Genomic DNA, 27,678 nt, shown 5'->3' with positions numbered 1-27,678 from the left:
GCCGTGATTTCGTGTGCGTTTCCGCCGCCCGTTGTTCATTTCCCCTGGCTCGAGTCCCTGCAGGTGCTCCCGACTGGGCCGTTGGCGAAATCGCGCGCCAGACCACCAAGCGCAGCCCGCACCCGCACACAGGACAGCCCCAATTGACTGCGGCCGTCGCAGTGCCGCTGCGCCTCGAGCATTCCGCTCCAGTCACGGGAAGCGACGCTTCGGAGTCTCCCTGAGAGCGTGGCCTCCTCGCAGCGCTGCGGTGTGGATGACAAACGCGCCAACATACGTCATCGGCAGCTTCTTTGAGCAGCCTCACCTCCGCGCCCTCACACCTCCCCCCGGCCTGCGCACCTCCACGCGCCCCGTTCCGCCGCCACGCCCTTTCTTTCCATGACCTTATCGCCTGTTCTCTCGCGCCCATAGCTCGCCTGCCCGAGTCCGCTTCCACTCCACATCCCCTGGAGGTAATCAGCATAATGTCGACGCCCGCGCTGTCGCCCCGGCCGCGCGAGACGTCACATAGCACCATCCAGACCCGCTCCTCGGGACCTACCCCCATGCCACGCCCCAGTGCCGCACGGAGTCCTGTCAAGTCCACGCCCCTCGCGACCCGTCGCATGCACGACCTCAAGACGCCCGGCATTGGCAACGGCCACGAGCCCAAGACGCCCAGCCCCAACTACTTTGGCCTCGCCGTCGACGCAAACGCCGAAAAGGATGTCTTCGCCTCCAGCGCTGCACAGCACATCCGCGGTAACTGGAGCCCGCCCTCTTCAAATGTGCGGTCCACCGCTGCTGCGTCACCCCGCGTCATTCCCGTTGACCAGAACCCTGAATACGAGCAGTTCAGACGTCAATCTGAGAACAACAGAGGCTTTGCCCTCGGCCGATTCGACTTTGGCTCATCCCAAGGCTCCATGCCATCCCCTAGGAGTTCAGCATTCGGTTCCGCAATGGCCCCTCCGTCCCCGCAGTCGATGACGTTACCCGTGGCCACAAACGATCAACACACCGACAAAAAAGATGACGGGGGCGAGCTCGAAGGCAAACCAAGATCGCCAAAGCGGCTCCTTTCCACAGAGTCAGTCATTGTGTACGACCGGCCACGGCGGAATTCGCCTGCGAGCTTCCTGGACCAAGAAAATTACGGACGCACCGACGAATTGGCCAAGTTCGTTGAAATGAGGAACCCCCGCCCGTCTCTACCTCCACGTGACTCCTCGCAGAAGCTCACCATGTCTTCTCATCGTGCAGAAACTCTCCCGGCACACGTCGAGGATGCCGCCAAGACTGGCGGACCTTCCATGGTCACACCCCAGTACATTGTCAACATTCTTGAATCTGCAATAGAGGAGGTCTTGCTACTGGATCTTCGTGTCTCCACACAATACGCAAGATCCCGCATCCAAGGCTCTCTAAGCCTATGTATACCTACGACTCTGCTGAAGCGTGCGTCCTTCAATGTACAAAAATTGGCCGAAACCTTCAAAGATGACGAGGAGAAGGAGAAGTTCGAGCAGTGGAGGAGTAGCAAACACATCGTCGTGTACGACGCAAGTTCCGCACAGATGAAGGACGCAGCGACCTGCATCAACACGCTCAAGAAGTTCACAAGCGAAGGCTGGACCGGCGGCTGCTACATCATCCGGGGTGGTTTCCAAGAATTTGCATCCAAGTTTCCACAATGGATATCAAAAGGTTCTACACAAGCGTTGAGTTCCCCTACATCTTCTTCTGGAGGTGATTCTGGTCTTCCATCCGTCGCACCTGTTATCGGAGGCTGCCCCATGCCAGTCACGCAGAATGCTGCGAACCCATTTTTCGGCAACATTCGACAGAACATGGACCTCATTGGTGGCGTAGGCCAGATGCCCATCAAGCATCCCACAGCCATGACCCGTTCCCTCGAGGAAGAGCTGCCAGTCTGGCTCCGAAAGGCCGCAAATGAGAAAGACAACGGCAAGACGGTGTCTGATAAATTTCTGCACATCGAGAAGCGCGAACAGAAGCGAATGCAGAAGGCATTGTCTGGGCAAGTGTACTACGGAACCCCCACGTCTGGAGAACCCAAGCAGTCCATCACATTGGCTGGTATTGAGAAGGGCTCCAAGAACCGCTACAACAGCATCTGGCCCTATGAGCATTCTCGCGTGAAGCTGCAAAATGTCAGCCCAGGCGGCTGCGACTACGTCAACGCGAACCATGTCCAGCCGCCCTTTTCGAACAAGCGGTACATTGCTACGCAGGGCCCTCTACCGGCAACTTTCAACGTAAGTCTCCGCCCCCCCTATTCCTAGTGTTGACATTGCTGATTTATGATAAGGATTTCTGGAATGTTGTGTGGCAACAGGACGTCCGCGTCATAGTCATGCTTACTGCGGAGAGTGAAGGTGGTCAGCTCAAGGCCCACAACTACTGGTCTGGCAAGCAATATGGCCACCTGCATTTGAATGCTCTCGGAGAACGTAGAGCCGCTCTGGAACCATCTAAAATACACAGGCATCGCGAACAGGCGCAGCGACCTGCGCTTGGCCAACGTCGCTCGACAACAGCGAATCCACCTAACAAACCCGGCTACTTCACCACCGAATCGACTGCCCAGCCCAGCTCCGAGCAACCCTATGTCATCGTCCGCAAATTCACATTATCGAACTCAGACGAGCCTTTCGAGCGCATGCGCGAAATCACCCAACTCCAATACTCGCACTGGCCCGACTTTGGCGCACCCGCGCACCCCACCCACCTCCTCGGCCTCATCGAGCAATGCGACGCCGTGTGCCGCCAAGTCAATGGCGGCTCTCCCTCTCGCCCCGAGCCCCCAAGCACCCGCCCCATACTCGTCCATTGCTCCGCAGGATGCGGTCGTACTGGCACGTTCTGCACCGTCGATTCGGTCCTCGACATGCTCAAGCGCCAACGCCAGGCCCGCAATGCCCGCGACACCACGCCCATGGACCTCGATCCCATGTCGCCGCCGAAGGGGCCGCGAGGGGATCGCAGCGCAAGCTTGAGTATGTCAATGAGCATGGATGAGATGAGCATGAGCCGGCGGTCTTCGTCGAGCGCTAGCGAGGCCGCAAACAATGAGAAGCCCGCCGGCAACGCAGCACGGGAAGAGTATGACTGGGTGTATCAGGAGGATGTGGATCTGATTGAGAAGACAGTGGAAGATTTCAGGCTTCAGCGGCTAAGCATGGTGCAGAGTCTGCGGCAGTTTGTGCTGTGCTATGAGAGCGTGCTGGAGTATCTTGTGGAGCAGTATCCGAAGAGCGCTTAGGCGGCTGTGGTGCAATGGCTGGGCAGCGCGGCCTAGGAAGAAGATGGGCATGGGCACGGAGTCACGTCAGGAGAGTATTGCCTTTTCTTTCTCTCTATTTCTCTTCTTTCCTCTCACTTGGTTTTCTTCGTTTCTGTTATGTGTTACTGTGGCATTTTAGGGAGTCATCCTACCACCTTTGTGTCTGTTGATTGGTTCTTCGCACTGGGGGTTTAACACATCCTACCTGACCTACCCTTTGTCTTTCTGTCACGAAGTTAGCATGTCATGGTATGTCCGTCACGTCATGTCATTGGGAGGCGTTTATTTGGCACTATCTCCTTTCGTTGCTTTTGTCGAGGGCTGCGCTGGAATACAGCATAGGGTGTGGAGCGGGCCAGGCGTATGCATGACTGCTTGGATTAGCGAATCGGTAGTTTAGACATCCAATGCATCAATCCATTCACAACTTCACTGCATCCATCGAGGGAAGAGTCTGTCGTCCACGAGGCAAGGAGCGGAGCCCGTCGAGACAATCTTCAACCAAAATAGTCCACCTGACACCCCACCCCTCCCAATCCGTGTTCCCGCAGACGCCACAGACTGCCGCTCCGCTGTGCCTTTCTGTCCTGTCACGTCCTACGAGGCACGAGTAAAGGTGTGGGCGGAAAGATGGCTCGTGGGTGATGTGTGCGTAACACGCGCGAAGGCCAAAAGATCCGGCTCCGCCGTAGCTGGCAGCTCAGAAGGAGACATTGCGCAAGAGGAATGTGCAAAGCAAACGAAGGGAGTGGACAGTCTCAATCTATCCTATCCAAAGCACGAGCAAGACAAGCAACGCGCAGGCTATCCAAGCCGCAAGCCTCCTTTCGCCGTGGATATTGTACAGCACACCCACAGCAGGGAAACCGACCACTAACGCCATACCCCAGCCCAGCCCAGGCATCCGCATCTCGTTCGTTATGTACATCAATAAAAACTATCGCTATCCCGTTCCGTAGCCCTCGGCCAGTCCCAGTCATCCAGCAGCTCCGACTCCTTACTCAAATCACCCACCCACCCAAACGGACCTAGCTCGGACTCGGGCGAAAAGGACCTCCCCATCCTCTCAATATCCCGCAGAATCCTGCTCTTCATATAGTGGCTCCCATACACGCCCAGACGAGATACCTACTCCGCCCCAGCTCCGCGCGTCGAACCACCCATCCGCTCGATATTGCTCAGAATCCTGCTCTTCCCGCTCCCACCGCTGGTACTCCGATTCAGCGCAGACGAACCCCCGCTGAAACCGAAGCCCCCGGGTGCCCGGAGACCCGACGGCTTTGCAGCCGCACTAGAGTTGGAATTCCCGCGCTGATGCCCCATCGCGCTGCCAGGCCGTCCAGCTGCACCGCCGAGAGCAGAGCCAGGACGCGGCGCCGCACCACCAGCAAGGAAACCCGTTGACCGCATGCTCGGCGCGTTCGCGGTTTCCGCTTGAGGCGCAGGAGCCGGGGCTGGAGGCGCTGCCGCCATCTGCACGCTCTTCCTGAAGTCCTCTTGTTGCAGCTCCTCCATTTTCTCGCCGCACATGGCGAGCATTTGCTCCGCCGCCGCGACGAGCTCGCCCTTCTCAATGCGCTCAGCTTCGAGGTCTTGGAGTATGTGGTCGTGCGATTTGCGGAGGGACTCGAGTTCGGACTGCAGGCCCGCGAGCTTGGCTTTTAGGTGCTCGATTTCGGATTTCTGGTCTTCAAGGAGCTTGAGGTCTTCCGGGCGTGACGTGCTGGCAGGGGAAGACGAGTCTTTGTCGGCGTCGAGCTGCGTGGGAAGGACCTTGCTGAAGGTGTCGTCGCGCTTCTTCTCGGCTTCTTCGACGCGGCGCTCGAGGCGAATAATCTGCACGCGGAGCTCCTTGCAGCGCTCATCCGCTTTCTTCTGGTAGTTGTCTTTGAGCGCCTTGATCTTCTTCTCATGCTTAGCTTTGTATGCAGTGTGCAAGTCGCGGGCGACCTCGTTGACCTTCTCCGCAATCGCGGTCTGGCACTCCATCTCGGAGTAGATTTTCTTTTCGTTCTCGTCAGGGTCAAGGAAGGTGGTCATGTCCACGTTCTTGCTCTCCGCTTCGATGACTTTAGTCTCCAACTCCGAGGAGCGTGTCTCTGCCTCTTCAGCACGCTTCTCAGCTTCAGCAAGGCGGGTGAGCAACTGCTCGCGCTCGGCGTCAATGCGGCCAACCTCTCCTTGGACTTCTTGAAGTAGATTTTGCACCTCCTCGCCTTTCTTCTTCCAGTCTTCCATCTGCGCCTCCGCATACTCACGTGCGGATCGCTCGTCTCGGACGGACTCTTGAGCTTGGCCGACACGGTGCTCGGCGTCTGATATTGCTTTTACTAACGACTCAACTTGAGCTTCCTTGCCAGACAAGCTGGCCGTGAGCGAAGAGATCTGAGACTGGAAATTTGACTTCAGCGATTCCAGCTCTCTGATAGTAACCGTTGGCATGGATCGCGGTGTCGGTGGCGGCGGCAGTTCGAAGTCCAGAAGGTCCATCAGCTGTCGACTTTGACTTGGCGTAGAGGGTACGCGTGATGAGCTTCCTTTGCCTGGTGATCGTTGATTTTGATAGTATGAGGCCAGATTTGGTTCGGTAGTTGATTTGGGTGGCCCGCGAGTCGGGCCAGACAAACCCTCCAATTGTGCTGTGAAGTCGAGGAGCAGGTTGGTAGTATCATTTTCTCTGCGAGATCGGCGCGGTGTAGGAGATGGTGTCCTTTCAGAGCGCCGGACGGTTTGTACGGTGGAAGGTGTCATTTGAGCGCGAGCTCGAGGTGTGGCCTATGAGCCACATTAGTATAATTACTGATGATGTGGATCATGTGTGCTTACCGGATCAAAGAGGCCGTTCTTGGTAGGACTCTGTCGAAGCGCGGCAAACTTGGTCATGTCAATGCCTGGCATCTCTGAGAACATGCTAAATCCAGTATCGTCCATGTCCAACGATGTGAGATCTGGCCCGTCCGGGTTGAACTCAGTGTCATCGAATGTAGCGTCTCCTACAATCTCATCGTGGCTCCGATGTGTGGATGTCGGCTCGTAGCTCGCCTGTGCCTGGTCCATGTTGCGCATGGCAACAGTCAATCCTTCATTTTCCCGCAATTCACTTGTTTTAAGAGTGACGGTAGGCGCATCGTCGATTTCGTCTTCTGGGTATCCAACAGGTGCTCTGCGGACTGAATCAACGGAAGGATTGCGGGAGGCTTTCGTGGGTGAGCTCCGGCGGGATCGACTGCCCATAGTAGGTTCGGAGCGCTCCGCTGCCATTTGCTTCACAGGCGAAGCCTTCTTTGGACTCGCGCGAGGCGGCGGGCTTTCCAAGGAATCCTCTTCGAATTCAGCCAGCGACTGCTTCCTGGACGGCATCTTGACTGGGCTGGTTCGCTCTTGAAGCCCAAATTTCTTCTCTGGTGACGCCTTGAACGCCGACCGCGTAAAATCGTCCTCGAAGCTTGGAAGCAGCTTTTTGGGTGTCGCAAGAGCATTGGGTGCGATGTTCTCCTGGTCCTCATCGTCGACGTGTGCGATGAAAGGCGATGATGGCGGATCATGCCAGCTTGTTGTGTCCATGTCGGGCTCAGCATACGTAGGAGCGGGCGCGTTAAGCTTCTGCGGGGAGAGTTCAGCCATTGGTTCGGCCATCTTGGTACAATTATGAAGAAGCGGTTGTGTTGTTGGTGTTTTTGAAGCTCGAAAGCGCTGCGCAAAACGCCGACTTGTTTGTTTACGTCCGTGCGGGCGACTTTCGCCTCTAATTTAGCCCCAACGGTTTCGGCAGCAACAGGATCGCAAGGGTCTACCACTTGATTCTCGATCTCGGAAATCAGAACTCTGCTTCACATGATTACTTGTGTTCTGGCAAACAGTTTCTGCCATCGTTTTTGTTACGCTCTAGCCATGGTTTTACAGAGCCACTTTGCTTCACACCACACAACAGCAATCAAGAAAACCGTATCATCGAACCAGATCTGACTTCCACTCTTGCAACGCCATGCTAAACTACACAAAATACAAGTGCTCAGTACATGCCCAAAATTTGTCTAGATAGACCCTCCCACGCCATGCAACACCCGCCTGCTAGCCTAATAGTTGATGGTACCCCTCAGCGCCGCAGCCAACCTCTGATACTCCTTCAGCAGCTCGTCCACCTCCTTCAACTTCAGATCTTGTGCATCCTTCGCCTCCAGAAAGCGTTTCACTGGCGGGGTCGTCTTCTTCAGCGCGTCAATAGCTGCGACTGCCCGTGCACCCTTGTCATCCACCTGCGTAGGCTCGTTGGACGGCGACCTAGCCAGATTCGCCAGCGTGGGTAGCTGTTTGTTCGGCTCGGTGGTCGGTGTTCCTCCACCTGGGGTGGTACTCTGGCTAACGGTGCGACCGAATCTCGGAAGCACATTAATGCTTGCGAAGCGGTTAAGCGGGTTCAAACTATTGCCCATATTGCGAATGGAGTCGACAGCAGACGTATTCGTCTGAGGAGGAGTCGCCTCACTCTTTGTAGCTATCGGCGGCGGTTTGGCATCGAACGCGACGCGTTTGCCGCTGCCGCCGGACAGCGTTGAGTCGACGCTGCGATCTCTGAGCTGCTTCCGGCCGCCGAACAGGTCAGTCATGCGTGCCTGCAAGTCCGGTCTGCCTTGCTCTTCGACACGCTCTTCGCCGTGGGTAGAGCTTGCGCCGCTGACACTTGCGGCGTCGTCCTCTGTTTCCATGCGCGTTGGCGAACTGACTAGTTTCCTCGCATCTTCCAGCGTCTTGGGGAGCTCGACTGGGTCTTGGATAGGACTATTGGGATCGTGCTCCCTCATCCGGCCAAAGAGAAATTTGAAGCTTGTGTCAAGTGTGTTGTTGATTCTCCCTAATGCTTGGTCAGCTGAGTCGAGGATCGACTCTTTGACAGCGTCCGAGGCAGCTTCTATACGGTTTGTCTGCGTCTGTATAAGATTGCTCAAACGTCGCTGTGCCTTTGTTCCAGGGCTCGGAGGTCCTGGAGCTATAGCTGAAGTCGGAGTAGCTGGCGTCTGGGTCAAGTCCGGAGCTTGTGCCAATCCAAGCGGCATAGGTGTGATTTCGTGTTTTGGTGTTGATGGTCGGGAGCCCGTCTTGTCGTGGGAACCCGGCTCTTCTGCTCGCAGAGATGAAAGGTCCACGGTTTCCAAGAAAGACACCGCCGCCTCAAGATTGACCAAGCAGTATGCTGTCTCGCCATCCATGCGTGTGGTTCCGCGAAACCTTTGGATGAATTTCAATTCGCTGTACGCATTGAGCCGCGACGGCTCCAGAGTAATGAGGGTATAGATTAGCGTAGGCAGGATCTCGTCAGCAGAAGACGAAGCTGGGAAAATCTTGGACAGCGCCTCGACGATAGACTTGTGTGCAGCAGTCAGATGGCGCAACTTCCCAAGCGGGTATTTTTCTTGGCTCATCAAGAGTATGTCGTCCCGGGCCGTCGACAGCCACTCTCTTATCTCGCCTTCCCGTTCTTTCGTTTTCTGGCGCTCTTCTTCGGTCAGCTCTTCGGCTGTCATCAGGAGCTCCTTGAGGCCGATGCCAACCAGAGACAGGGCAGCTGTCCGCGACCGAAGCTTATGATCTCTTTCCTCGTCATCTGTGCTTCGGTGCCGCCATATACGCTCGTAAACCTTCTCGCAAACAGCCCTCTCTACGGCCTCCTCGAGCGAGGCCCGCTTGACCTCTAGCAGCCTTCTGGCTTTCTTTCTGTCGGCCATCTCAGATGCACTGAGCATCTGCTGTTCGCCGCTCTCGCCGCTGACGGATCGTATCGAGCCTGGCCGACTGGAAGCGGCCGACTTCTTGTATGTATCGCTCGTGAGACGGGCCGAAAGAGTAGCTATGTGGGTGTTGATCTTGGTAGATGCGCGGGAATAGAAGTCCTGGAACAGGTCGGACAGACGGTCGGCCGACAGCGGACTGGGATGGACTTTGGCGGAGAGCGATTCGAGGAATCTGTTTGCAAGTCAGACGAGACATGGCTGAGATATCCGGGCGAGCTGGCGCACCTTTCTGTCAAGCTGCGAATCTCTATCGGCAGCTCTTCGAAGCCTTCGGGCACGTTGATCTGGTGTTCCAATTGCTCCTCCTCGTCCTGCTTGGACGCAAAGACATCGCCGTCTGCATGGCCTTCCTCATCCTCTGGCTTCAGCGGATCAAGAATGGCAGGCATGGGTGGACCCTGAAGCGTGCTCGCTCGGCTGCGGGATGGCGGCTGCTTTGCCTGGGTAGACTCCAGACGCGTGAAGCTGTTGGACGTGTGCAAGCGCTTGGGTCGGTCGGCCATGTTGGCGCTGCGAGCGTGTTGGAGTGAGTGTGTCGGAAGAATGAGGGTCGTGTGCCTGCACGGGGTTGTACACCAAGTCAAGTAACGTCATGCGGTGGTGCGGCGCGTTTTGTATGCGGGACTGGGCCTAGATGTTGGCTATAGCCTGGCGCCCGTGGGTCCCCGACGACGACTATTCCTGGGGCCTGCGCGGCCGTTGTAGCGTGCAGGGTAGCGCAGCGGAAGCTCAGCGCAGCTGTCAGGGTTGGGGGATCTGTTGGTGGTTGCAGATGCAGCTAAGCTGTCTCTCCATATCGGTGCACGGGCGAACTAAGCTGCGCAGGGCAAGGCGCACCCTGTCCGATCTCCGCGGTTGCGAGCCGGGGCCGCGCGCTGTCTCGTGGTCACCATGCCGGCGTCATAGGGTTGCCCGCATGCGCTCGGGTCGCCTTCGAGCATACCGTCGTGCACTCTCCCAACGCCGCACGCACTCAGCTTCTACGACCAAACATGCGACGACGGCGCGTCTGCACAGCCTCGACCCGCGTGACAGCCTCGCTGCTGCTGTCCTTCCTCGCTGCGGCCAGTGCGCTCCAACTACCGCCCATCCTAGTGCCACCGACATCGCCGCAACCCTCCGCCGAGGCAGTCAAGGAGTTCTCGCTCAAACACATCTTCCACCATGGCACCTACAGATACCCGCAGCTCCACAGGCGGCTTGACGTTCCCGAGAAGGCGGCAGTATGGATGGTCGAGGACGACAGCACCGAGCGGGAGGCTGTCCCTCCGCTCGCAATCAAGTCGGAGGCCGTGACCATTCAACGGCTGAAGGACCGGAGCAAAGAGACAATAGACGGCATCTTGCACTGGGGCAGAACCACCGGCCAGCCCGTGCGCCTGGCAGCGGATGACTGGACGGTGGACGAGATCGCAGGTCCCAATGTGACGGACAAGGACAGTGTTCTCACATTTGCGCGCATGGCCGCAAATGCCTATATAATGGAGCCAAACACCGGCGAGTGGGAAGACGTAAAAGGCGGATTCAATTACACACAAGATTTCGGCTGGCAGCAAGACGGTCTGCGCGGGCACATCTTTGCTGATACCAAGAACGAGACGGTGGTCATTGGACTCAAGGGGACCACACCCGCGCTCTTCGACGGCACCGAGACGACCACGAACGATAAGATCAACGACAACTTGTTCTTCAGCTGCTGCTGCGGACAAGGCGGCCAGTATCTCTGGCGTCAAGTATGCGACTGCCAGACCTCGGTGTACACCTGCAACTCCACGTGCTTAGTCGGCGCACTGAGAGAGAAGAACAGGTACTACTACGCTGCTCGTGATCTCTATCACAACGTAACGGCACTGTACCCCAACGCCGAGGTCTGGATGGCAGGACACTCGCTGGGAGGTGCCGTGTCCTCTTTCATAGGCCTGACGTACGGCCATCCCGCCATCACGTTCGAAGCAGTCCCCGACGCCATGCCAGCGGCTCGCCTAGGTCTCCCAGTTCCCCCAGGCCACGAGGTTGGCTCCATGCAGAAGCGCGAGATGACAGCCGTCCACCACTTCGGCCACACCGCCGACCCCATCTTCATGGGCAGCTGCAACCAAGCCGGTAGCATGTGCACGTTGGGCGGCTACGCGATGGAAAGCGTGTGCCACACAGGGAAAAAGTGTGTCTACGACACCGTCGCCGACCTCGGCTGGCGCGTCGGCATCGGCACGCACAAGATCGTCAACGTCATCAAGCAGGTGCTCGAGAAGTACGACAAGCCCGCCAAGTGCGAGCAGTACGTCGATTGCACGGACTGCTTCAACTGGGAGTTCTTCGAGAGCAATGGCACGGAGCCTACGACGTCCTTCACCGTGCCTACCACAACTTCCACGTCCACATCCACGAGGAAGAGGACCGAGACGTGCAAAACGCCGGGGTGGTTCGGGTGTCTCGATGAGAGCACCACCACCACTGAGACGACGACGACGAGCAAGCACAAGAAGACGTCCAGTACAGCCACATCGACATCCACCTGCAAAACGCCCGGCTGGTTCGGCTGCCTCGACGATGACGAGCCCACCACCACACACTCCACGGCTAAACCTTCACCCACCCACGCGCCAAGCGCAACAACCACTTCTTCACCTCCTTCATCAACTTCAGCCCCGACTTGCAGACACTACGGCTTCTTCGGCGACTGTCTCGACCGCACCACCGCTCCTTCATCTCGAAAACCCAAGCACACACCGACCTCAGCGCATAGCTGCAAGCGCTATGGCTTCTTCGGCGAGTGTCTCGATCCCACGACTACGCCGTCCACATCCACGGAAGCAAAGCACAGGCATACGCATACGGCCAAGCCTACATCCGCGTCTTCGACGACGTGCACGCACAAGGGGTTCTTTGGGCTGATTTGCTTTGACGAGAGTGCGGGGTCGAAGACGCGGGGACCGGGGGAGGCGCTGGTCACGGAGAGGATGGAGATGTAAGAGGCACGCGTTTGTCGGGTTAGAAGGGGGACTAAGGAAGGTTAATGAGGGACGGAGCTCATGTTTATCTTCTCGTACATGCCATTTCCGTCGCGTCTGGGTTTTTGTTTTGTAAATAGCGGTAACGGTACGATATCCTGGCGTTTGAGAGCATTGCTGGTGTTCTGTCGCAATGGTGGACACGATATGACGCACATGAGTTGCATGAATAAGATATAATCACACTCACGTTGTTTGAAACTCGTCAAAGCGATGCATGCACAAGGTCGACCATCAGGTCCGCGTTCCACGCAGACCAGCCGATGCTCTTGGGTCTAAGAAAAGGTGTTGATTCGTCCCATCCCACCACTCCGTCCGTTCGGCGGAACGCACTGCTCACGCAGGCCGGGTACATCAGATCTCATGGCGGGGCACGAAACGGCGGAGTGGCGTGGAAGCGGTCCCCGAAAAAGGAGACTGGCTTCGGAACCAGGTACGAATCCGACCTCGCGAGGCGAGGAAGAAGGGAGCAGGCGGAATGGGCTTTGAAATCTGGTATTCCGAGGATGGTATGGCGGTCTTCATGCTATTGCCTGTACTATGCCTGTTTCTCTGCCCGGCCGCATCTCACAGGCAAGTTTTGGATGGTGACGCATCGCTCCTCCTCGGTTAGCATCGCGTGATGTCTTGCGTGCTATGGTACAGTGCGCATGCATTCACGACGCTATGTATCCTTTTCATCCCGCGACACTGCACCTGCTGGTCACGTCCACGGCTCGCTCCGGTGCTGGTGCACTACTCGCTTGCATTTGGGCTTCTCGTCTTTCGTCCGAGAAGGCGATGCAGATGTGTCTAGAGTGTTCTTATGTCGGAGCGATACTAGATGTGCGCCCTGACCTGCATCGCGGGAATTCTCACGGACCAACACTCCCTTTCTTCACCCTCTTGAGCCCAAGATCACCACTGCAATGCGCGAGGTAATCCTCTGTCCTTTCCCCCGTGGCCCACACACCCACGTTCCACCGACAAACGCCCTCATCCGTCACCGCCCAAACCTCATCCTCGCTCACCCACCGCAGCGCGTGTACGACACCCGTGCTCGGCATCGTCACCGGCTCCAGCAGCACGTGCTCCTCCTCGCGCGTCCAGTTGTTGTAGTATCCCGATCGCCAAGCGGACGTGGGGCAAGGGTCGCAATACGTAAACGCATTGCCGTCGTCAGACTGTTCGGGTCCGTACAACCCCTGATCCTGGGAGAGGAAGACCTGAGGGTTGAGCGCGTAGATTTTCAGCGTCCGCCACGCGGCGAGCGCGATCCGGTGGGCGCGGGGGGAGACTGCGACTTTGAGCCCAATCGAAGGAAGGTTGTCGAAGCACGGCGTATCAGCGAGGCGTGCGACATAGCGATGGTACGAAGTAGTGTTAGTCACGAGGGGGTCGAAGGGTTTGCACGCGTCAACTGATGTGTGGAGCATTCGCACGACGTACGCGCCTTGGAGCGCTGGGCCTCCGGGCGCGATGTGGTACTTGTCGCGGGAGATGAAGAGCTTCAGCACGGCGTTGGTGCAGGGCTCGTGCTGGCTTAAGGTTGGGTTCCACGGTCTGTGGAGATGACGCTGAGTGAGGTAGATGCCTCGTCTGGACGTGGTGACGCCCGCGACGCCTGCCGGCAGGCTTGTCTGTTCCTTCGAAAACATTGTATGAGCCCAAGTGGCAGCATTCATATTTCCTGAACATAACGGCATCTGAAATGTTCTTGGAAAGAAAATTGCTTTGCCGCTGCGTATCTGAACGTGTGTGATCCGTTCTGTGCCAATTAAATCACTACCCAAAACAGCTTTGTCAGCCCATGTGAGGTGGTGTGACCCATCTGTGGCTGTTGTGCTGCCATATTGCATGAAAACATAACATCCATAGCCCCATTGCCAAGTGATTGTAGGATCACCTTCGGAAGTGAACGCCAGAGCTGCGACTGCTTCCGCTCCTGGTGGAGCCTCAACGCTGTACCTAGCTTGGATGCTGGGGCCGAAGTGTGGGTGTATTTTGATGGTCGCCAGTTCCAAGTCGGTAAGGCGTGAATGGCCGGACAATACTACCAGAGTAGGTGTATGTTCCTCCAGACATATCGGACAGCCACCTCGCCAAGCAATTCGGAGAACTTTGCGGCCTTGGGTATCGTGTGTGTTGGAAGTGGCGGGCAGATGTCCCCACAGAAGATCCTGGGAGATAACATACGACCGGCTGAAAGGACCGCTACCAGACAAAATTCTCTCCAAATAGTGGACTTGAAGAACTGCATTCGTGGCGGGGACTTCTAAGAACACATATCTGTCTGAAGGCTTCGGCAACGCCACGAGTGGGTAAACACCCAGTTGGTCGACGCAGTGTCTGCATGGATGCTCGTCATACCAGGGAAGTATATTGCTGATGCTCCTATCCATGGACGGACACGCCTTCCATAGATTTACGTCGGCCATTCGAGGCACGCCATTGAATAGATGTCTTGCAGCTCGCTTGTGGAAGATCGACAGTAAAGATTGGGCGTCCTTACGATCGCGCGAGGAAATGCTTCTGTCCCCTGGAACTTGAGCCTGTACAATAATGAAGGGGTTAGACAGATCTATGCTCAAAAAGGCCGCGAATTATCTTATTTTCAATGACAGCAGTGGGCTAGGCCTACTGGCTCTCTGGTAGGTAAACTTCGTGCAGAGTGCCACAACAAAACCGATCATAGTGTGGTCTTCCCATGCCAGTCATCAACGCGTATTGTGCTGGATTTGATCGGGGACAAGTTTCAACAATACTTACGATTTGATGAAGCAAAACCGTTTTAGACTGCAGCGCATGCTCTCTCAGTCCCTTACTCGTCAACAGACAAACGTAGAACGAAGGCGGACCAAGTAGAAGCAAGACTTGCTGCACGATTTCCGCCGGGAGATCGAGCAAAGATCGGGGCATCTTGGTGGCGAGCTTCCACTTGGATCTGTCTCTAATCGACCTACGAGACTGGCGGACAGAATACGATCGGTGCCTCACTGCTGCTCTTTGTTTCGAGACGAGAGACAACGCAAATCTTCACTGTGTACATGGAAGACAGGCAAGTGAAGTGGTCGAGTAATCGCTTGAGGCTGATGTTGACGTTCGAGTAGCAGCCGCGCTAGTATCGCGCGACTAACCACTTTTGTATGGCCTCGAAAGACTGGACATCAGAGTTGATCCTAGGCTCATCTCCCCGTATTCGCGAGAGGGAGGTTATATGTCCGGTTTGTGTTGCGAGCGATACACAGTCAGTTCCAGCAAATCAAAGGGCGAAGGAAACCAGAACGGAACGGTGAAAAGTAATTGCCCATATGGGCGCAACTCAGCTACTGTACAAATGCAATTCAAGCTCGTTGAAACGACGTCTGCCAAAACCAGCCATTCATGTATGATCGACACCCAAGAACCCGAAGAAACACCATCAAATGCCATACCATCGCTTCTCGAAAAGCAACCCGACCCCTCGACCGCACACAAGACCGGAACCCAACACCAAAACACCCGTAACCTCTTTGGCGTACCCTACCAGAAACTACACCACCCAATATAATGCTGACACAAGTTCTCCAAATTCGTCGCCTCCTTAATCAGCCGATCTACCTGCGTCGGCACATTCAGCTCATCGCCCCGTCCCACACTATTTCCAAAGTCCCGTCCCGTCAACTTCTCCTTGACCCTCGACAACACCTGCAGGGCGCGCGCATTCTGGACTTCCTTCGCCTCGGCTTCGTTGACAGGCGCAGGAGCGACGGAGCTACGGTGGCGAGCGCGCGTGGTGAGGGAGGCGGCGGGGTTGGTGAAGGGGTCGGTAGATGCGGAGGGCGTGGCGGAGGGGTCGGGGAGGCCGATAATGGAGGCGCGGCGCTCGGAGGGGAAGTTGGGTTCGGGAGGGGAGTCACGGGCGCCGAGGCGCCAGGTGAGGAGGGGGTCGTGGATGAACTAGTCTTGTCAGCATGTCGTCTAAATACACAAGAGGAGAAACCGGTTGAGAGAGGGAAAAGAAGGATATGATAACTCACCGCCTCGAGCACCGCCATGACGCTCTCCTTGTTCGTCCGCAGCACCCGCATCACATGCTCGCACGTCGTCCTGTAGCTGCCCTCGATGTTGCTAACCTCCATGGCATACGTGAGCATACGCGTGAGCCTGAACGGCACGCGCTCGGGGTACTTCTCGCGGTGCATCGCGACCTCGAAACAGTCGCCAAAATCAATGTGCACAATCTTGCCCGTGACGCGATCGAGCATAAGATTACTTGGGTGGCGATCGCCCAGACCGAGAATGTATCCGACCATGGACATGACAGCCAGCGAGCGCGTGTAGTTTGTGCGGCGGTCGAGCCACGCCTCGGAGCTCTTGGATTTGAGCCAGAGCACGCGGTAGAGGTCCTGGCCTGTCGTGTTATCCAGCGCGTACCCAAAGACCTCGACCTTCTGCATGAGCGTAAGGCAGTCGTAGTCCGGCGCCATCTGCAGCATGATGCGGTGCTCGATGTTGAGCAGGATCTTGCGGGAGTCGCGGTACTCGCGGATGAGCACGTGCAGGGTATCCGAGTTGGGCACGAAGCCGATAAGACCAGACTGTGTCGAAAGTGGTACGACAGCGTAGCCTTGGATGTTGAGATGCCTCTTACGGCTCTCCGTGTCATTCGTCAGCAATGTATTGCAGAGGCCGAACAGCTGCATCACACGCTCGTCCTGGCGAATATCTTCGTGGCCCTTGAGGATATGCGTATGCGGCTTTCCGTCACTGCCCTGCATCTCCAGCTTCCTGGGCCTCTGCTTGGACTGGATGACTGAAGCCACCGGGCTGAATGAGCCGATGCGGATGACCGGCTTCCCGACTTGGTAGGTACCCGGCACGGCTAGCTCGAGATCGTGTGCCTCCTTGAGCTTCGGCGAGACGTACTGAAGCTCCAACGTCATGAGAGATGGCAGTTGCCGTGAGATCTTGCGGAAGACCTGGTAGTAGAGATCCCATGCCTGGTTGAGGTCGCCCATCTCTCCAGATGTGCGGAATGTGTTACACCAGTCGCGCGCCTCTTGCAGCTCTCGACCGAACGATTGGATGAACGAGATTTCACGGAGCGTCTCTGGGCCGCGGTCGATCATGGCATGCAGCGGTGCAAGCGTCGCAAACATGCCCTCGATGTTGTGGTCACCAAAGTACAGACGTGAAGCCTCCTCGAGACCCTCGTGCCACTGCTCATGCCAGAGCACAGCAATGCGAACAAGTTCTGTACTGACAAGGTCTGCCTGTTCGACCAGGCGAGGTGAGTGCTCGCGCATAGCCTCCATGAGCTCCTTGGCAGAGCGTTGTCGTCTATTCTGATCGGATTTCATCGAGACGGTCAGAGGGAACACCAATGCTTGTGGATGCGCTTTGCCCACTTCACTAAGCAGTTGGTGGATAGATTGTCGGATTGTTGGATTCGGCTGATTAATGCGAGCAAGAAGTTGAGGAATGACCTCGAGCCATGTGTCGATGGGCACTTGCTTGGTGCCGTCCGACACTGTCCGGTTGACGTCAGAAATGCCACCATGGCTGAACCAGAGTGTAAGAAGACGAAGGGTATCCTGAAGCGAGCTAGATGATGACAAAGCGATAGACTTGAAGAAACCCATGATGGCAGGGATAATGTGCTCGTGCACGACGTTTGGCGGTAATTCGGTGGACTCGCGGTCGGCCTGCGAAGTGAGTGAGTTGACAACTTCGAAGTTAGCTAGCGCCCATGAGTGCCACGCCTTGTACCAGTCTTTGTTGTATCGCGTTGCCGCAGAGTAGGCGGATAGGATCTCGTGGACCTGGTCGTGTTCCCATTCGCCGTTTTGGATATGTGACTGCCACTCTCCGACTTTGTGATAGCACTTAGCAAGCAGCCTCTGGCAATCTACCAACTCCGCAGGCGAGCTGAACACATTTGAGCCGTTCAGCATGCTGGATCCATTCATACCATTGACGCCATTGACGCCATTGGCAGCCGCGAAGGGGTTCATTGGGCTCACAGCATGACCGTTAGTCATGCCGTGCATTCCGTTCGGTGGCATCATTCCGTTCTGCGCGGCTCGAGCCTTTATTGCTACATCGTCCGCCAATCGAGCGGTGAAGTCTTTGAGCATTTCCAGTGCCTCCTCTCTATGGCCAGGCGTACCCCACATGAGCTTGAAAGCCGCGTATGACACAGGGTATGGAATCTTGCTGACGTTTTCGCGTACACATGCGAAAACATCACCATTGTCGATGTCAAGCAGCTTTTGCAGACCCTTCTCTGCGAGTCCCATGCGCTCGTTCTTACGGCAGAGATTGGTGTACTTGATCCACATATCAAGACTCTGCTGAGGAGTGATGACGAGTTGGCGGACCTTCATCATGCGTTGCCAGACTTCGGGGTTTGGCTGTAGCCCCTTGAGACGCTTCATCCAGGTCCTGCGCATGCTAGCTTGCTTCTCGAGGTTCCCGTCGTTCTGCTTGTACATCATGATTTCTTCCAGCTCGGCCAACATCTGGACGCGGATCATGGGGAGGTACGCGCGCTGGTACGATTCACCTAGTAGCGAGCTTAGCTCCGTATCGAGACCTCGCCGTGCCTTAGCAATCTCCTCCGTGGCGATTTCAAAGCGGTTGTTGTGAATGTTGACGATGGACGCGAAGAAAGCTCGGTCGGGCGACTGCTCCTTCATGACGGTAAGGTAAGAGTCCATGTCGGCAAACTTGCCCAGACCCCACGCAGCAGCGGCAGCAAGCGGTGCTATCGCTTTGCGGTACTCTTGCGACGCATTGGCCCACTTCTCCTTGGACAAGCTGGAAAGTAGGTCCCACTCTCCCAGCGCATGCAGACACCTCATCTTACCCATCGTAATTTCAAATGAGTCTGGTTCATCCCGCTCACGACGTTGATAGGACGTCAGCGCCTCCTCCCATTTCTGCAGCTTCTCAAACCACGTCTCCTTGAGCTCGACATCGCTGTATCCCTGCGCTTTACGCAATATGCCAAACGCTGCATCAGTCTGCTGTAACTGGTTGTTAATACTAATAAGAGCCTCTACAGCACTTGAATTCTGCTCCGCGTTGAACTCGAGCTCCTTGTAATGGAGCGCTTTGGCAAAAGCGTGACACTTGCCCGCATACATACCGAGGATCCTAACATCGATAGGAAGGGCTTTGTCGTCATGCTCCATAAACTCGGCGAGGTTGAGCAGTATCTGAAGGATCTCAGGTGGAATATTAGGCGACGTGAGAGCCGTCTCAATGGACCGCACAAGCTCTTCCTGGTATTGGTCATACAGCTCGGTCCAGCATGAGACGAATGCTGAGTTGAATAGGGTCCTGGCGATCGGATTGTAGACACTCGCTAACGGCGTGCAAGCCCGCAAAGCCTGCTGCGGTGACTCTCGAAGCAGCTCAACGCTGAATCGCCGCATCCATTCGACCCAATCCTCCCGTGTGGTCTTTGATGAAGCTTCCCAAGCCTGCTTCAGATGTTGCTGGTTAACAGCGAGCTTCTTGGTCTGGATCTCCGCAGGGTTGATATCCTCGTCGTCCTCGCCATATCGCTCGTCTGGACTGAGATCCTGCGGTAATGGCTCGCCCCGCTGAAGCTTTGCGACGATGCGTCCGTAATTCTCATGCGGCACTTTGTGAGTAATGAGAATCTTGTTGACCGTGGGTACGAAGTGGATGTAGTCCGGTCCGAGTTGGAAGATGAGAGCACAGAGCGTCTCAAGCGCAGCCTGCTTCAGAGTAGAATCGCTGCCTGCAAGCACACGGCAGATAGGCTGGACTATGCGTGCCGAAAATTCCGAGATGTTGACTTGCTTTGAGAGGCGGCCCAATGTCTCCATTGCCAGCTTACGAAGAAACACAGGCTGACCTGGTTTGTCGAACATGTTGACCATGACTGGTACAATGAGATGCATATACTCTTCCGCACTGGAGCCAAAGATAAGGAACGCATGTAGGACTCTCGTCGAGGGGACACGCTGCGGCGTCTGATCCGCCTCCATGACGCCCAGCATCAAGGGCAGAACATCCGCTAGGTAAACCTTGAACTCTCCTTCTAGCGACTTCGCGATAGATTCTATGAGCGAGAGAATCGTTGCCTGGAGCTGTGTACTGCTACCCCAGAAGTCCTGGATTGTGGCGAGAATGGACGGTAGGTAAGGGCGAATATGCTGGCGGACAATGCGGACGAGCTGACTGAGCTGATTGAAGTAACCCTCGGTTCTACCGGTGGGCGCAGCGCGGATGACCTGCAAGAAGCCAGGAACCACCATATTAAGGAAAGGCACGCATTTCAAACCCATCGTAGCGTAGATGTTCATGACAGCGTCTACAACCGAGGAATGGAATTGCGATAAGGATGTGTCCTTCAACAATCCCATAAGGGTGTTGATCACGATAGTTGGATAGTATTCCTCATTCGAGGGCGTGATACCCTGCATGATAAGCGAGACATCAGTAACGGCTTGTGCCTCGAGAATAAGATGCTTGTCGGGGGACTGCTCCATGATTTTCTGGTACTCGTCTGGGTCGAGGGCACCGATCGTGCCCATTAGCTTGACTGTCTCACGACGCAGTTCACCTTCAGGCTCGCTTTTGACAATGTTCATGAGAATGTTCATGAGTTCGGGGTAATCGCGGTACGGCTCCATCACGTAGCCGACGTGTGTTGCCAGCTGTCCGAGAGCACGTAGAGCGGCAAAGCGTTTGGAGTCTGATGCCAGATCTTGCATGAAGTCCAGGATTATGGGCATGAGGTCGGGGATGTACTTGGTCATGCTTTCGCCGCCAACTGTAGCCAGGTCGCCGATGGCTTTGAGTGTCGTCGAGGCAACTTCCGGGTTCGGATCCTTCGCTTTTGGGAGTAGCACAGCGACGATGGGGTCCACCAGCGGCTTAATCAGGTGATCCGCCGCTCCGACGAGGTTACTGATCAAACGAGCACTCTCTTCCTTGCTTCGGGGACTATTTGAGTAGTTGACTTCGGTCAAGAGCTGTAGCAGGACTTTGCGTAACGACGGGAAGACATAGGCAGGGTTCACCACCGTAAGACGTCCAATAATAGACATTGCAGCTTCGCGGATAGCGAAGACCTCGTCATTGAGAGCCAGAAACAAAGTGCGGATGTTATCCGCCTTTCCAAGGTGGCGGTCAAAGCGAGCGTCAAGCGCCATCAGTACCTCCCAGCGGATCTCGGGGTCGATGTCACCTACGCCGACTGAAAGAAGCTTCTCAATGATGTCGCCGACGACCTTGGTAGCTTGGACGCTTGTCTGGTGGACGATGGGGTCTTTCACGAACAGCTGGCAACATGTCAATGCTGCGCGTTTGCGGATCTCGGGGTTATCCGCTTCGACGTATCGGATCGCGACATCGCGCACGAACTCGTTCAAAACGTGGCCGGTAAAGTCGAAGCTGCCAAGCGTGTGGAGAGCAAGTGCAATCTCTTGTTCCCGCGAGGCGATGATGGTCGGGTCCTTGTGATCGCGAGTCCAAATAAGGGGGGGCTGACGCTCTTGGTGGGGACTACCCAGCGGCAAGTAGTGTCGCCCCGCCAGAATCTGACTGAGGAGATCCAAAAGCTTCTCCTGAATAATTGGTCGACAAGGCGGTACATAGTGTGCCATGTCAACCAAAGCCTGGAAGAGAGAATCGCTCAGCCCGCACGAAAAGATGGGGTCCAGGAGCCGTTCGACATTCTTGCTAAGAGCCTGCCCCACAGCGGCAGCAATCATACTAAGACATTGAAAGATCGGGGCTTCGTTGATGGCCTTGTTGCGTGCTTTTGCGGTGAGGCCATCCTGGATGAAACCTAGTATCCCATCAAGGTACGGCGCAATCGCAACCCCCACGGCATTGGAGATCTGACCTATTGCCATGAAAGCCTTGTCCCTATCGCGATCCTTCCGGATGAGCCCTTGAAGATGTAACATGCACTGATGCAGGTACTTTGCGGCAAATTCGGTGGGCGAGTAGCTGGCAAGAATAGGAATGATAAGCACGACCTCGCGTCTCACAAGCGCATCGCGATGCTCCCTGTATTTCAAGACCGTCTCGACCGTCTCCTTGTACTTTTGGTCGTTCATGAACATGGCGCTCTTGTCTAGCAGCTCCTTCATCGTGAGCAGAGACCCGTGTATCGCCTCGTTGGTGTTCAGACCGAAGCCCTTCAAGATCTCCTCGTACACTCTGCTGAACCACAAGTGGCGCATCTGCTGGTCGCGCGGGGAGATGATCTCGAAGCAGGCGCTGATGGCCTCGGCGGCCGACTCCCTGATAAGGACCTTGGGGTCTCGCAGGGCGACCCATATGACCTCGAAGATCTGCGCGATCCACTGGTACATGAGCGTGGGCGAGTTCTTTGCAAGCTCGCGCAGGATGAGCACAGCAGCGAAGCGCCTGCTTTCTGTGCGCTCCATCTGCAGCCACTCCAGCGCTACCTTGACCTCTGCCTCCACCAGCTCCGCCGTGAGCGTTCCACCCGGTTTCGCCAGCCGGCCGAGGGCCTTCGCAGCGACGACCATGGAAGTATTGTCTGTGCCACGCATGACGCTACGGAGGTAGCTGGCGAACCGCGTCGTCTTCTGGCCGGCATCGTCACCGCGGAAGTCGATGAGCGAGTTAAGCGCATAGATGCCGCCGATGCGGTCGCTGGAGTCGCTGCCGGCCACGATGAGCTGCGAGATGCGCATGTTCACATCATTGTAGAATTGCTGGAAGGCCTGCGGGGGCAGTTCTGCGCGCTGTGAGCCCGGGTCGCCTCATGGGAAGCATGCTTCGTGCACGCAAGCTCAAGCTCACCTCGGTGCGCATTCTCGACCGTTTGGCGCACCATGTGCGCCGCCTTCTGGCGGTTGTCGTCATTCCTGGTCGGCGGTCAGCTCGGCACCGCCACATGTTTGCTGGCCAGCTTACTTGGAGCGCAACTCCTGGACGATGCGGTCCACCGTCGACGCCAACGGGATGGGCTGCTGCTGCGTCATGGCCATGTCGACTGCACCGCACCGCAGTCGCTTGTCGACTTCACCTGAGACGCGCGTGTGCGTCTTCCATCAAAGCCTGGAAGCGCGTGTAGGGAGGGGAGAGGAGGATTGCGGGGAATTAAAGCTATGGGAGGTGTTGCGGCTCTCTACCATCACGAGCAGTGCGCCGCCAAGCTAAACCTTATTTGCTGACCGCGGCTCCATTGGGACAGCTCCACCCCGGTGCCTGTCACCGCAAGCGCAGTATATTGGGCATTCGAGCTGCCTGTACGATGGCAGTCGAATGCCAAATGCCAAATGCCAAATGCCCACCCTCAGCATTCGTCGTCGCGTATCTCATGTATATGTACCAGGTTTCGAAAAGTATTCGATGTTGCACAACACAGGGCGTGCCCATGATATACTCGCACACGTATCTACAGTATAGCTCAAAGTTATTACTTCGTACGCACGCGTACCCCCTTGACACCAATAGTCCCCGCGGAGTCTCATCTCATCACCGCAAATCTATTTGAGGTAACCGCGTGCCAAATACATCTCACCGTCACCGTCGGTCCACCTACCCAATAACCTCCGCGGCCACCCTCCCGACCAACGCTCCCGCCTCGCTGAAGAAGATCCCCTTCAGAATCGTTTCTCCTTCCTCAAACGTCCACATCCCCGCGTCCGCCAGCTTCTGCTTCCACCGTCGCTGGGCATGCGCATCCAGTTCGTCCCACCGCTTGGCCTCCGTGTGCTTCTTAACGACATCGTGCTCGCCCTCATGGACTTCGGTGCTTAGCGCGCCGTCAGTCTCCGGGTCGTGATGGATGACAAGAGCCTTGGAAGATGAAGGCTGAGCGGCGGTGACGGAGTGAATGTGTAAGTGGAGGAGGTCGCGGAGACGGTGCTGCGCTTTTGCGACGGGGGAGTCTGCGTTGTTGAGGTCGGCGGCGCTCTTGACGTCTGACACGATTGCGGCGGGCGCCGGGGCATTCTCGCTGATGTCGCGCATGCTGTAGACCAAATTGCGCGTCATGCTGTCTCCGTTGCCAAGGAGGCCTTGGAGCATGAGCGCGATTGCGGCGACGACCATGGCGATAACGAGGTATTTCGCGCCCTCAGCAATTGCTTTGGATCGCGCGCTCTGAAGGACGTAGGCTGAGTCTGGTTTGCTGGAGCTGGGGTGTACTTCGAAAGTTTCCACGCTGATGGAGTTGCCTAGAGACGTGGTGCCCAGGCGGAGGTACTGAGGGGCCGACTTCTTGCTCTGGCTGGATTCTGGCTTGAAGAACGGTGAAAAGACGACCTTGGTCATCTGCAACTCATGCACCTGTAGACGTAAGCATCTCTGGTAAATCCATCCCGAATTCTCCCTCCAGGATGGCATCAACACGGCGGACTTACATTGTAATACGTCGCAAACGGACTGAAGCTACTTGTTGTGTTCAGATTCCGGCCCCGATAGTTGATCGTCAACACGCTGAGCGAGATGTCAATAGCAGCCACCGCAACCACAGCTTGGTACGCTCCGTCCTCATCGGCGTTCAGCAGTGCGACGTCCATATCAACAGCCGCCTGCACATGCTTAGGGAACCTCTTTCTCAGGATAATTGAACCGGGTTTGCCCTGCTCATACAACCTCAACACCAGCACCTCGGCACCCGTTCGGTTAGGCTTATTCGCAAGCAGTAGGATATGTGATGGCGACAACCAGCGAATACACCTGATCTTGGAGCGGCCCTTCTTCTCGCCGACGTCCGGCAATGGGATGGTATATGCGTGCGTGCGGTCTTCTGCCTTGCCCACATTCTGCCTCTTCGTAAAATCCCAGCGTACTTTCTGTATGTAGACATCGTTGTCCAAGCAGTATGCGATCTGGAACTTTCCATCTCCTTGGTCGAGGATATCCAAATCGTTTGCCTCCTGGCCCTTGTGCAGCGCTATCCTCTGGATCACATCTTTGGGCTTTTCGGGCTTGTTTGAGGTCGCGCTGAAGACCACAATCTCGTTCTCGTCTCCCGCAAGGCTCGAAGCTACTGCGCCGATACGCTTGTTGGGCGTGCCCGATGCCGCCCGCTGTGCCGGCGACAAGCGTACCACGCGCTGATATCCCTCCTTCTTCGCACCCGTGCTCTTCGGCGGCGTGAACAGCGCGGTCTTACTCAGAAGCGATATCTCGCCCTGCCCTTCCGCCTTCTTGGGAAACCGCACCTCAAACCCTTTCAAGCACTCGTTCTTGCCCGCGAGCCTATCCTCCTCGCTGTCGTTGATGCCCGCAAACAACACGCAACCGTCCTTGGTGCCCAGATTTGCGAGACACGTTACCGAGTCATGCTCGCTCGCGTCTATCTCGGCACATGGCTCTACAGTCGGCGAGCGGTCGGTGAAGTCGAAGACGGAGATCTTGTTCTTAACACCATGGCGGCCCGCACCGCCGCCACCGCCCACGATGAGGCATGATGGCTTGCTGGTTGCCCAGGTGGCCGAGTACAGCGGGTACGACGTTTTCGCTTTGGAGACGGTAGGCCGCGACATCAGGAATGATTACGTCTGCGGCAGTCTGGGTGGGGTGGAATGGGCGGGGGCTGATGCGTGTGCGCGCAAACAACTGATGGGGGATGCGTATGCGCGCAAGCGAATATGTCGTCAATGGCTTGCGTCGTGAACGGAGAGTTGTTTTCGTGAATGGATCAAGACAAGGCGGCGGCGCCAGGTGCCATCAAGTAGGAAGGTAGCCCGCTGGTGCCCGTAGGGGATTTGCTTCTTTAACACGTTGCCGTTGCGCGGAGTTTCGCGAGTGCTTTGGGACATGGTCGTCATCGCCGGCGCCCGCGCTTTCCCCAAAACACGAACAGGGGTCTGCTTCGCTTATCGATAAGTCGAGGAGCTTCAAAACGGAAGCGATGACACGACCGCAGCATCTCGAGGCAGAACCTCGCCATGGCAGGCAACAAAACCAGACCCGTCAAGCGGGCCACGAAGCCGCTCACTGCGCCCGCCATCCCCGACCCATTCGAGCCTGCACCGGAAAGCCTCGCGCCACTCCTCGACAATTTCGACAAGTCGTCTGTCTACATCACGCACGTCGACAACCATCCAGCCTGGTTCAAGAAGCGCGTGTTCACCGTTCCACTCGGCCTCAACGTTGCCATCGCGCTGCTTATACTATGGCGGGTCTACAGTGCGGGTCCATGGTACTGGGCGGTCATCATGTCGGTCCTCGGGAACGAAAATGAAACGACAATACACTGGGCCGCCTTGACTTGGGGCCAGCTGCTGGGAAGCGTGGCGTGGCGCGCAGGAGTTTTCCTGTTCGACTGGCTGGTTATCACAGTGATTGGGCCTTGGCCGTGGACCTTCTTCGCAGAGTCCCCGGGCAACCCCGTCTCCTGGCGCCTCAGTGTAGGCTTTCGCGAAAAAGAGGTGTACGTCAGGGAATCGAGGGGATGGGGGGCAAAGGATTTGCTAGGTGAAGCTGAGGGGTCAAGTGGGAAGGCCGGCGCCGATAGCCCCTTCTTCAAGACGCGTATTCTGCCCGCCGTGGACCGCCGCAGATTGACTGAGAAGACGGGCTACCTGCTCATGGACAAGGACTTCGACCTCGTCTTCGGTGCCATGGTGGACGCCACTCGCTTGATTGACAGGAAGACCGTGTCTGTCGACGACTTCCGCACCAGTGTCTTCGTCTGGGTGGGCAAGGAGGATGCAGGGCAGTGGGTGGTTTGGCCGTGCGGGAAGCTTGACGATGGTTCAGAGACTGAGGCACGAGAGAAGATCATACTATTCAAGGACCGCTTGACCGCCATGGGCAAGGAGTCACTCTTCTTCAAGTGGATTGAACTGGTTCAGTATGAGAGCTCCGCGCCCGGCGAGTTCACGTACGAGAGGCAGGCCGCAACTGCAGAGAAGGCGAAGCAGCTGTTCGAGAATGCAGGGGTCGACTTTGACGCGTTCGTCAAGGACATAGGCGGTCTGCAAGGCATGCCTGGAATGGATTAGGTCGGTCGTTGTGCTTATGAATGATACCCACTTTCGTCACGATCACGATGACTCTGCCGCCACTCTTCAGAGTGCCTACACAAGACCAGCGTTCATATTCTTACCCTACGAGGGACGATTCAGTGATCAATTCTCTAACCCGATGACGTGGAAATAGTAAATGCGTCACACAAAACCGCAGAGAGGCGAGTTACTTCGCTAGGCACGAAACAGCTCATGGTGAATAACGAACCTGACGCGATCATGATGAGCTTCGTATTAATACGTCCAGATTGGATACCAAAGTACGACAATGGCTACCACGAGGTGTACGTACTGAATATCGACGCTTAAGTTTTAAATGGAACCGACGAAAGCCCTAAACCGCGTATCACGGTTATGTGCCACTCGGACCGTGCACCCCAAGTGCTGAAGACCCCTTGATAAGAAACAGTATAGTTTTTCTCCCTTGTTTTCACTCACAGGACACCGTGCCCTTGAGGCTTAGGTGAGCCATTTGCTCAAGAGAACGTTTCAGGAGTCGTCCTGGCGAACAAATAACGCCACTACTAGCCCGGGCCGGTGCTCGTGCTCGTGCTCACACTCGCGCTGTTACACTGCACAATACGGCGAATTTGAACAGCATTATACAGATAGTATGGCCTTGG

The 27,678-nt window shown here is 56.3% G+C and overlaps 8 protein-coding genes across 8 annotated transcripts; 3 read left to right on the top strand and 5 right to left on the bottom strand.

Moving 5' to 3' along the window:
- Nucleotides 1–371: 371 nt before the first annotated feature.
- Nucleotides 372–3,399, top strand: CC84DRAFT_522351 (tyrosine-protein phosphatase non-receptor type 6). Its single transcript, XM_018186617.1, has 2 exons — nucleotides 372–2,261; nucleotides 2,315–3,399. Exons 1-2 carry the CDS (start codon nucleotides 468–470, stop codon nucleotides 3,266–3,268), a joined length of 2,748 nt encoding a protein of 915 aa, XP_018038267.1. The 5' UTR covers nucleotides 372–467; the 3' UTR covers nucleotides 3,269–3,399.
- Nucleotides 3,400–4,064: 665 nt separating this feature from the next.
- Nucleotides 4,065–6,955, bottom strand: CC84DRAFT_1161946 (uncharacterized protein). Its single transcript, XM_018177868.1, has 2 exons — nucleotides 6,116–6,955; nucleotides 4,065–6,064 (listed from the first exon to the last, which is right to left on the bottom strand). The coding sequence occupies exons 1-2, from the start codon at nucleotides 6,923–6,925 to the stop codon at nucleotides 4,418–4,420; spliced, it is 2,457 nt and encodes an 818-aa protein (XP_018038266.1). The 5' UTR covers nucleotides 6,926–6,955; the 3' UTR covers nucleotides 4,065–4,417.
- Nucleotides 6,956–7,148: 193 nt separating this feature from the next.
- Nucleotides 7,149–9,887, bottom strand: CC84DRAFT_1114008 (uncharacterized protein). Its single transcript, XM_018175383.1, has 2 exons — nucleotides 9,304–9,887; nucleotides 7,149–9,250 (listed from the first exon to the last, which is right to left on the bottom strand). The coding sequence occupies exons 1-2, from the start codon at nucleotides 9,579–9,581 to the stop codon at nucleotides 7,366–7,368; spliced, it is 2,163 nt and encodes a 720-aa protein (XP_018038265.1). The 5' UTR covers nucleotides 9,582–9,887; the 3' UTR covers nucleotides 7,149–7,365.
- A 133-nt stretch (nucleotides 9,888–10,020) lies between these two features.
- CC84DRAFT_1161944 (alpha/beta-hydrolase) lies at nucleotides 10,021–12,294 on the top strand. The gene has a single exon (XM_018177867.1). The coding sequence runs from the start codon at nucleotides 10,071–10,073 to the stop codon at nucleotides 12,048–12,050; it is 1,980 nt and encodes a 659-aa protein (XP_018038264.1). The 5' UTR covers nucleotides 10,021–10,070; the 3' UTR covers nucleotides 12,051–12,294.
- A 466-nt stretch (nucleotides 12,295–12,760) lies between these two features.
- On the bottom strand, nucleotides 12,761–13,860 carry CC84DRAFT_1161943 (uncharacterized protein). The gene has a single exon (XM_018177866.1). The coding sequence runs from the start codon at nucleotides 13,751–13,753 to the stop codon at nucleotides 12,944–12,946; it is 810 nt and encodes a 269-aa protein (XP_018038263.1). The 5' UTR covers nucleotides 13,754–13,860; the 3' UTR covers nucleotides 12,761–12,943.
- Nucleotides 13,861–15,354: 1,494 nt separating this feature from the next.
- On the bottom strand, nucleotides 15,355–23,164 carry CC84DRAFT_1114002 (uncharacterized protein). Its single transcript, XM_018175382.1, has 4 exons — nucleotides 22,983–23,164; nucleotides 22,869–22,933; nucleotides 16,088–22,803; nucleotides 15,355–16,007 (listed from the first exon to the last, which is right to left on the bottom strand). The coding sequence occupies exons 1-4, from the start codon at nucleotides 23,054–23,056 to the stop codon at nucleotides 15,591–15,593; spliced, it is 7,272 nt and encodes a 2,423-aa protein (XP_018038262.1). The 5' UTR covers nucleotides 23,057–23,164; the 3' UTR covers nucleotides 15,355–15,590.
- Nucleotides 23,165–23,422: 258 nt separating this feature from the next.
- CC84DRAFT_1113999 (uncharacterized protein) lies at nucleotides 23,423–25,828 on the bottom strand. Its single transcript, XM_018175381.1, has 2 exons — nucleotides 24,437–25,828; nucleotides 23,423–24,362 (listed from the first exon to the last, which is right to left on the bottom strand). Exons 1-2 carry the CDS (start codon nucleotides 25,565–25,567, stop codon nucleotides 23,610–23,612), a joined length of 1,884 nt encoding a protein of 627 aa, XP_018038261.1. The 5' UTR covers nucleotides 25,568–25,828; the 3' UTR covers nucleotides 23,423–23,609.
- A 73-nt stretch (nucleotides 25,829–25,901) lies between these two features.
- CC84DRAFT_522224 (uncharacterized protein) lies at nucleotides 25,902–27,450 on the top strand. Its single transcript, XM_018186616.1, has 2 exons — nucleotides 25,902–27,250; nucleotides 27,303–27,450. Exon 1 carries the CDS (start codon nucleotides 25,973–25,975, stop codon nucleotides 27,029–27,031), a length of 1,059 nt encoding a protein of 352 aa, XP_018038260.1. The 5' UTR covers nucleotides 25,902–25,972; the 3' UTR covers nucleotides 27,032–27,250; nucleotides 27,303–27,450.
- The last annotated feature ends 228 nt before the right edge of the window (nucleotides 27,451–27,678 follow it).

Source organism: Paraphaeosphaeria sporulosa (genome assembly GCF_001642045.1).
Source record: "Paraphaeosphaeria sporulosa strain AP3s5-JAC2a unplaced genomic scaffold CC84scaffold_3, whole genome shotgun sequence".
Lineage (NCBI taxonomy): Eukaryota > Fungi > Ascomycota > Dothideomycetes > Pleosporales > Didymosphaeriaceae > Paraphaeosphaeria > Paraphaeosphaeria sporulosa.
This window is presented reverse-complemented; position numbering and strand designations above follow the sequence as displayed.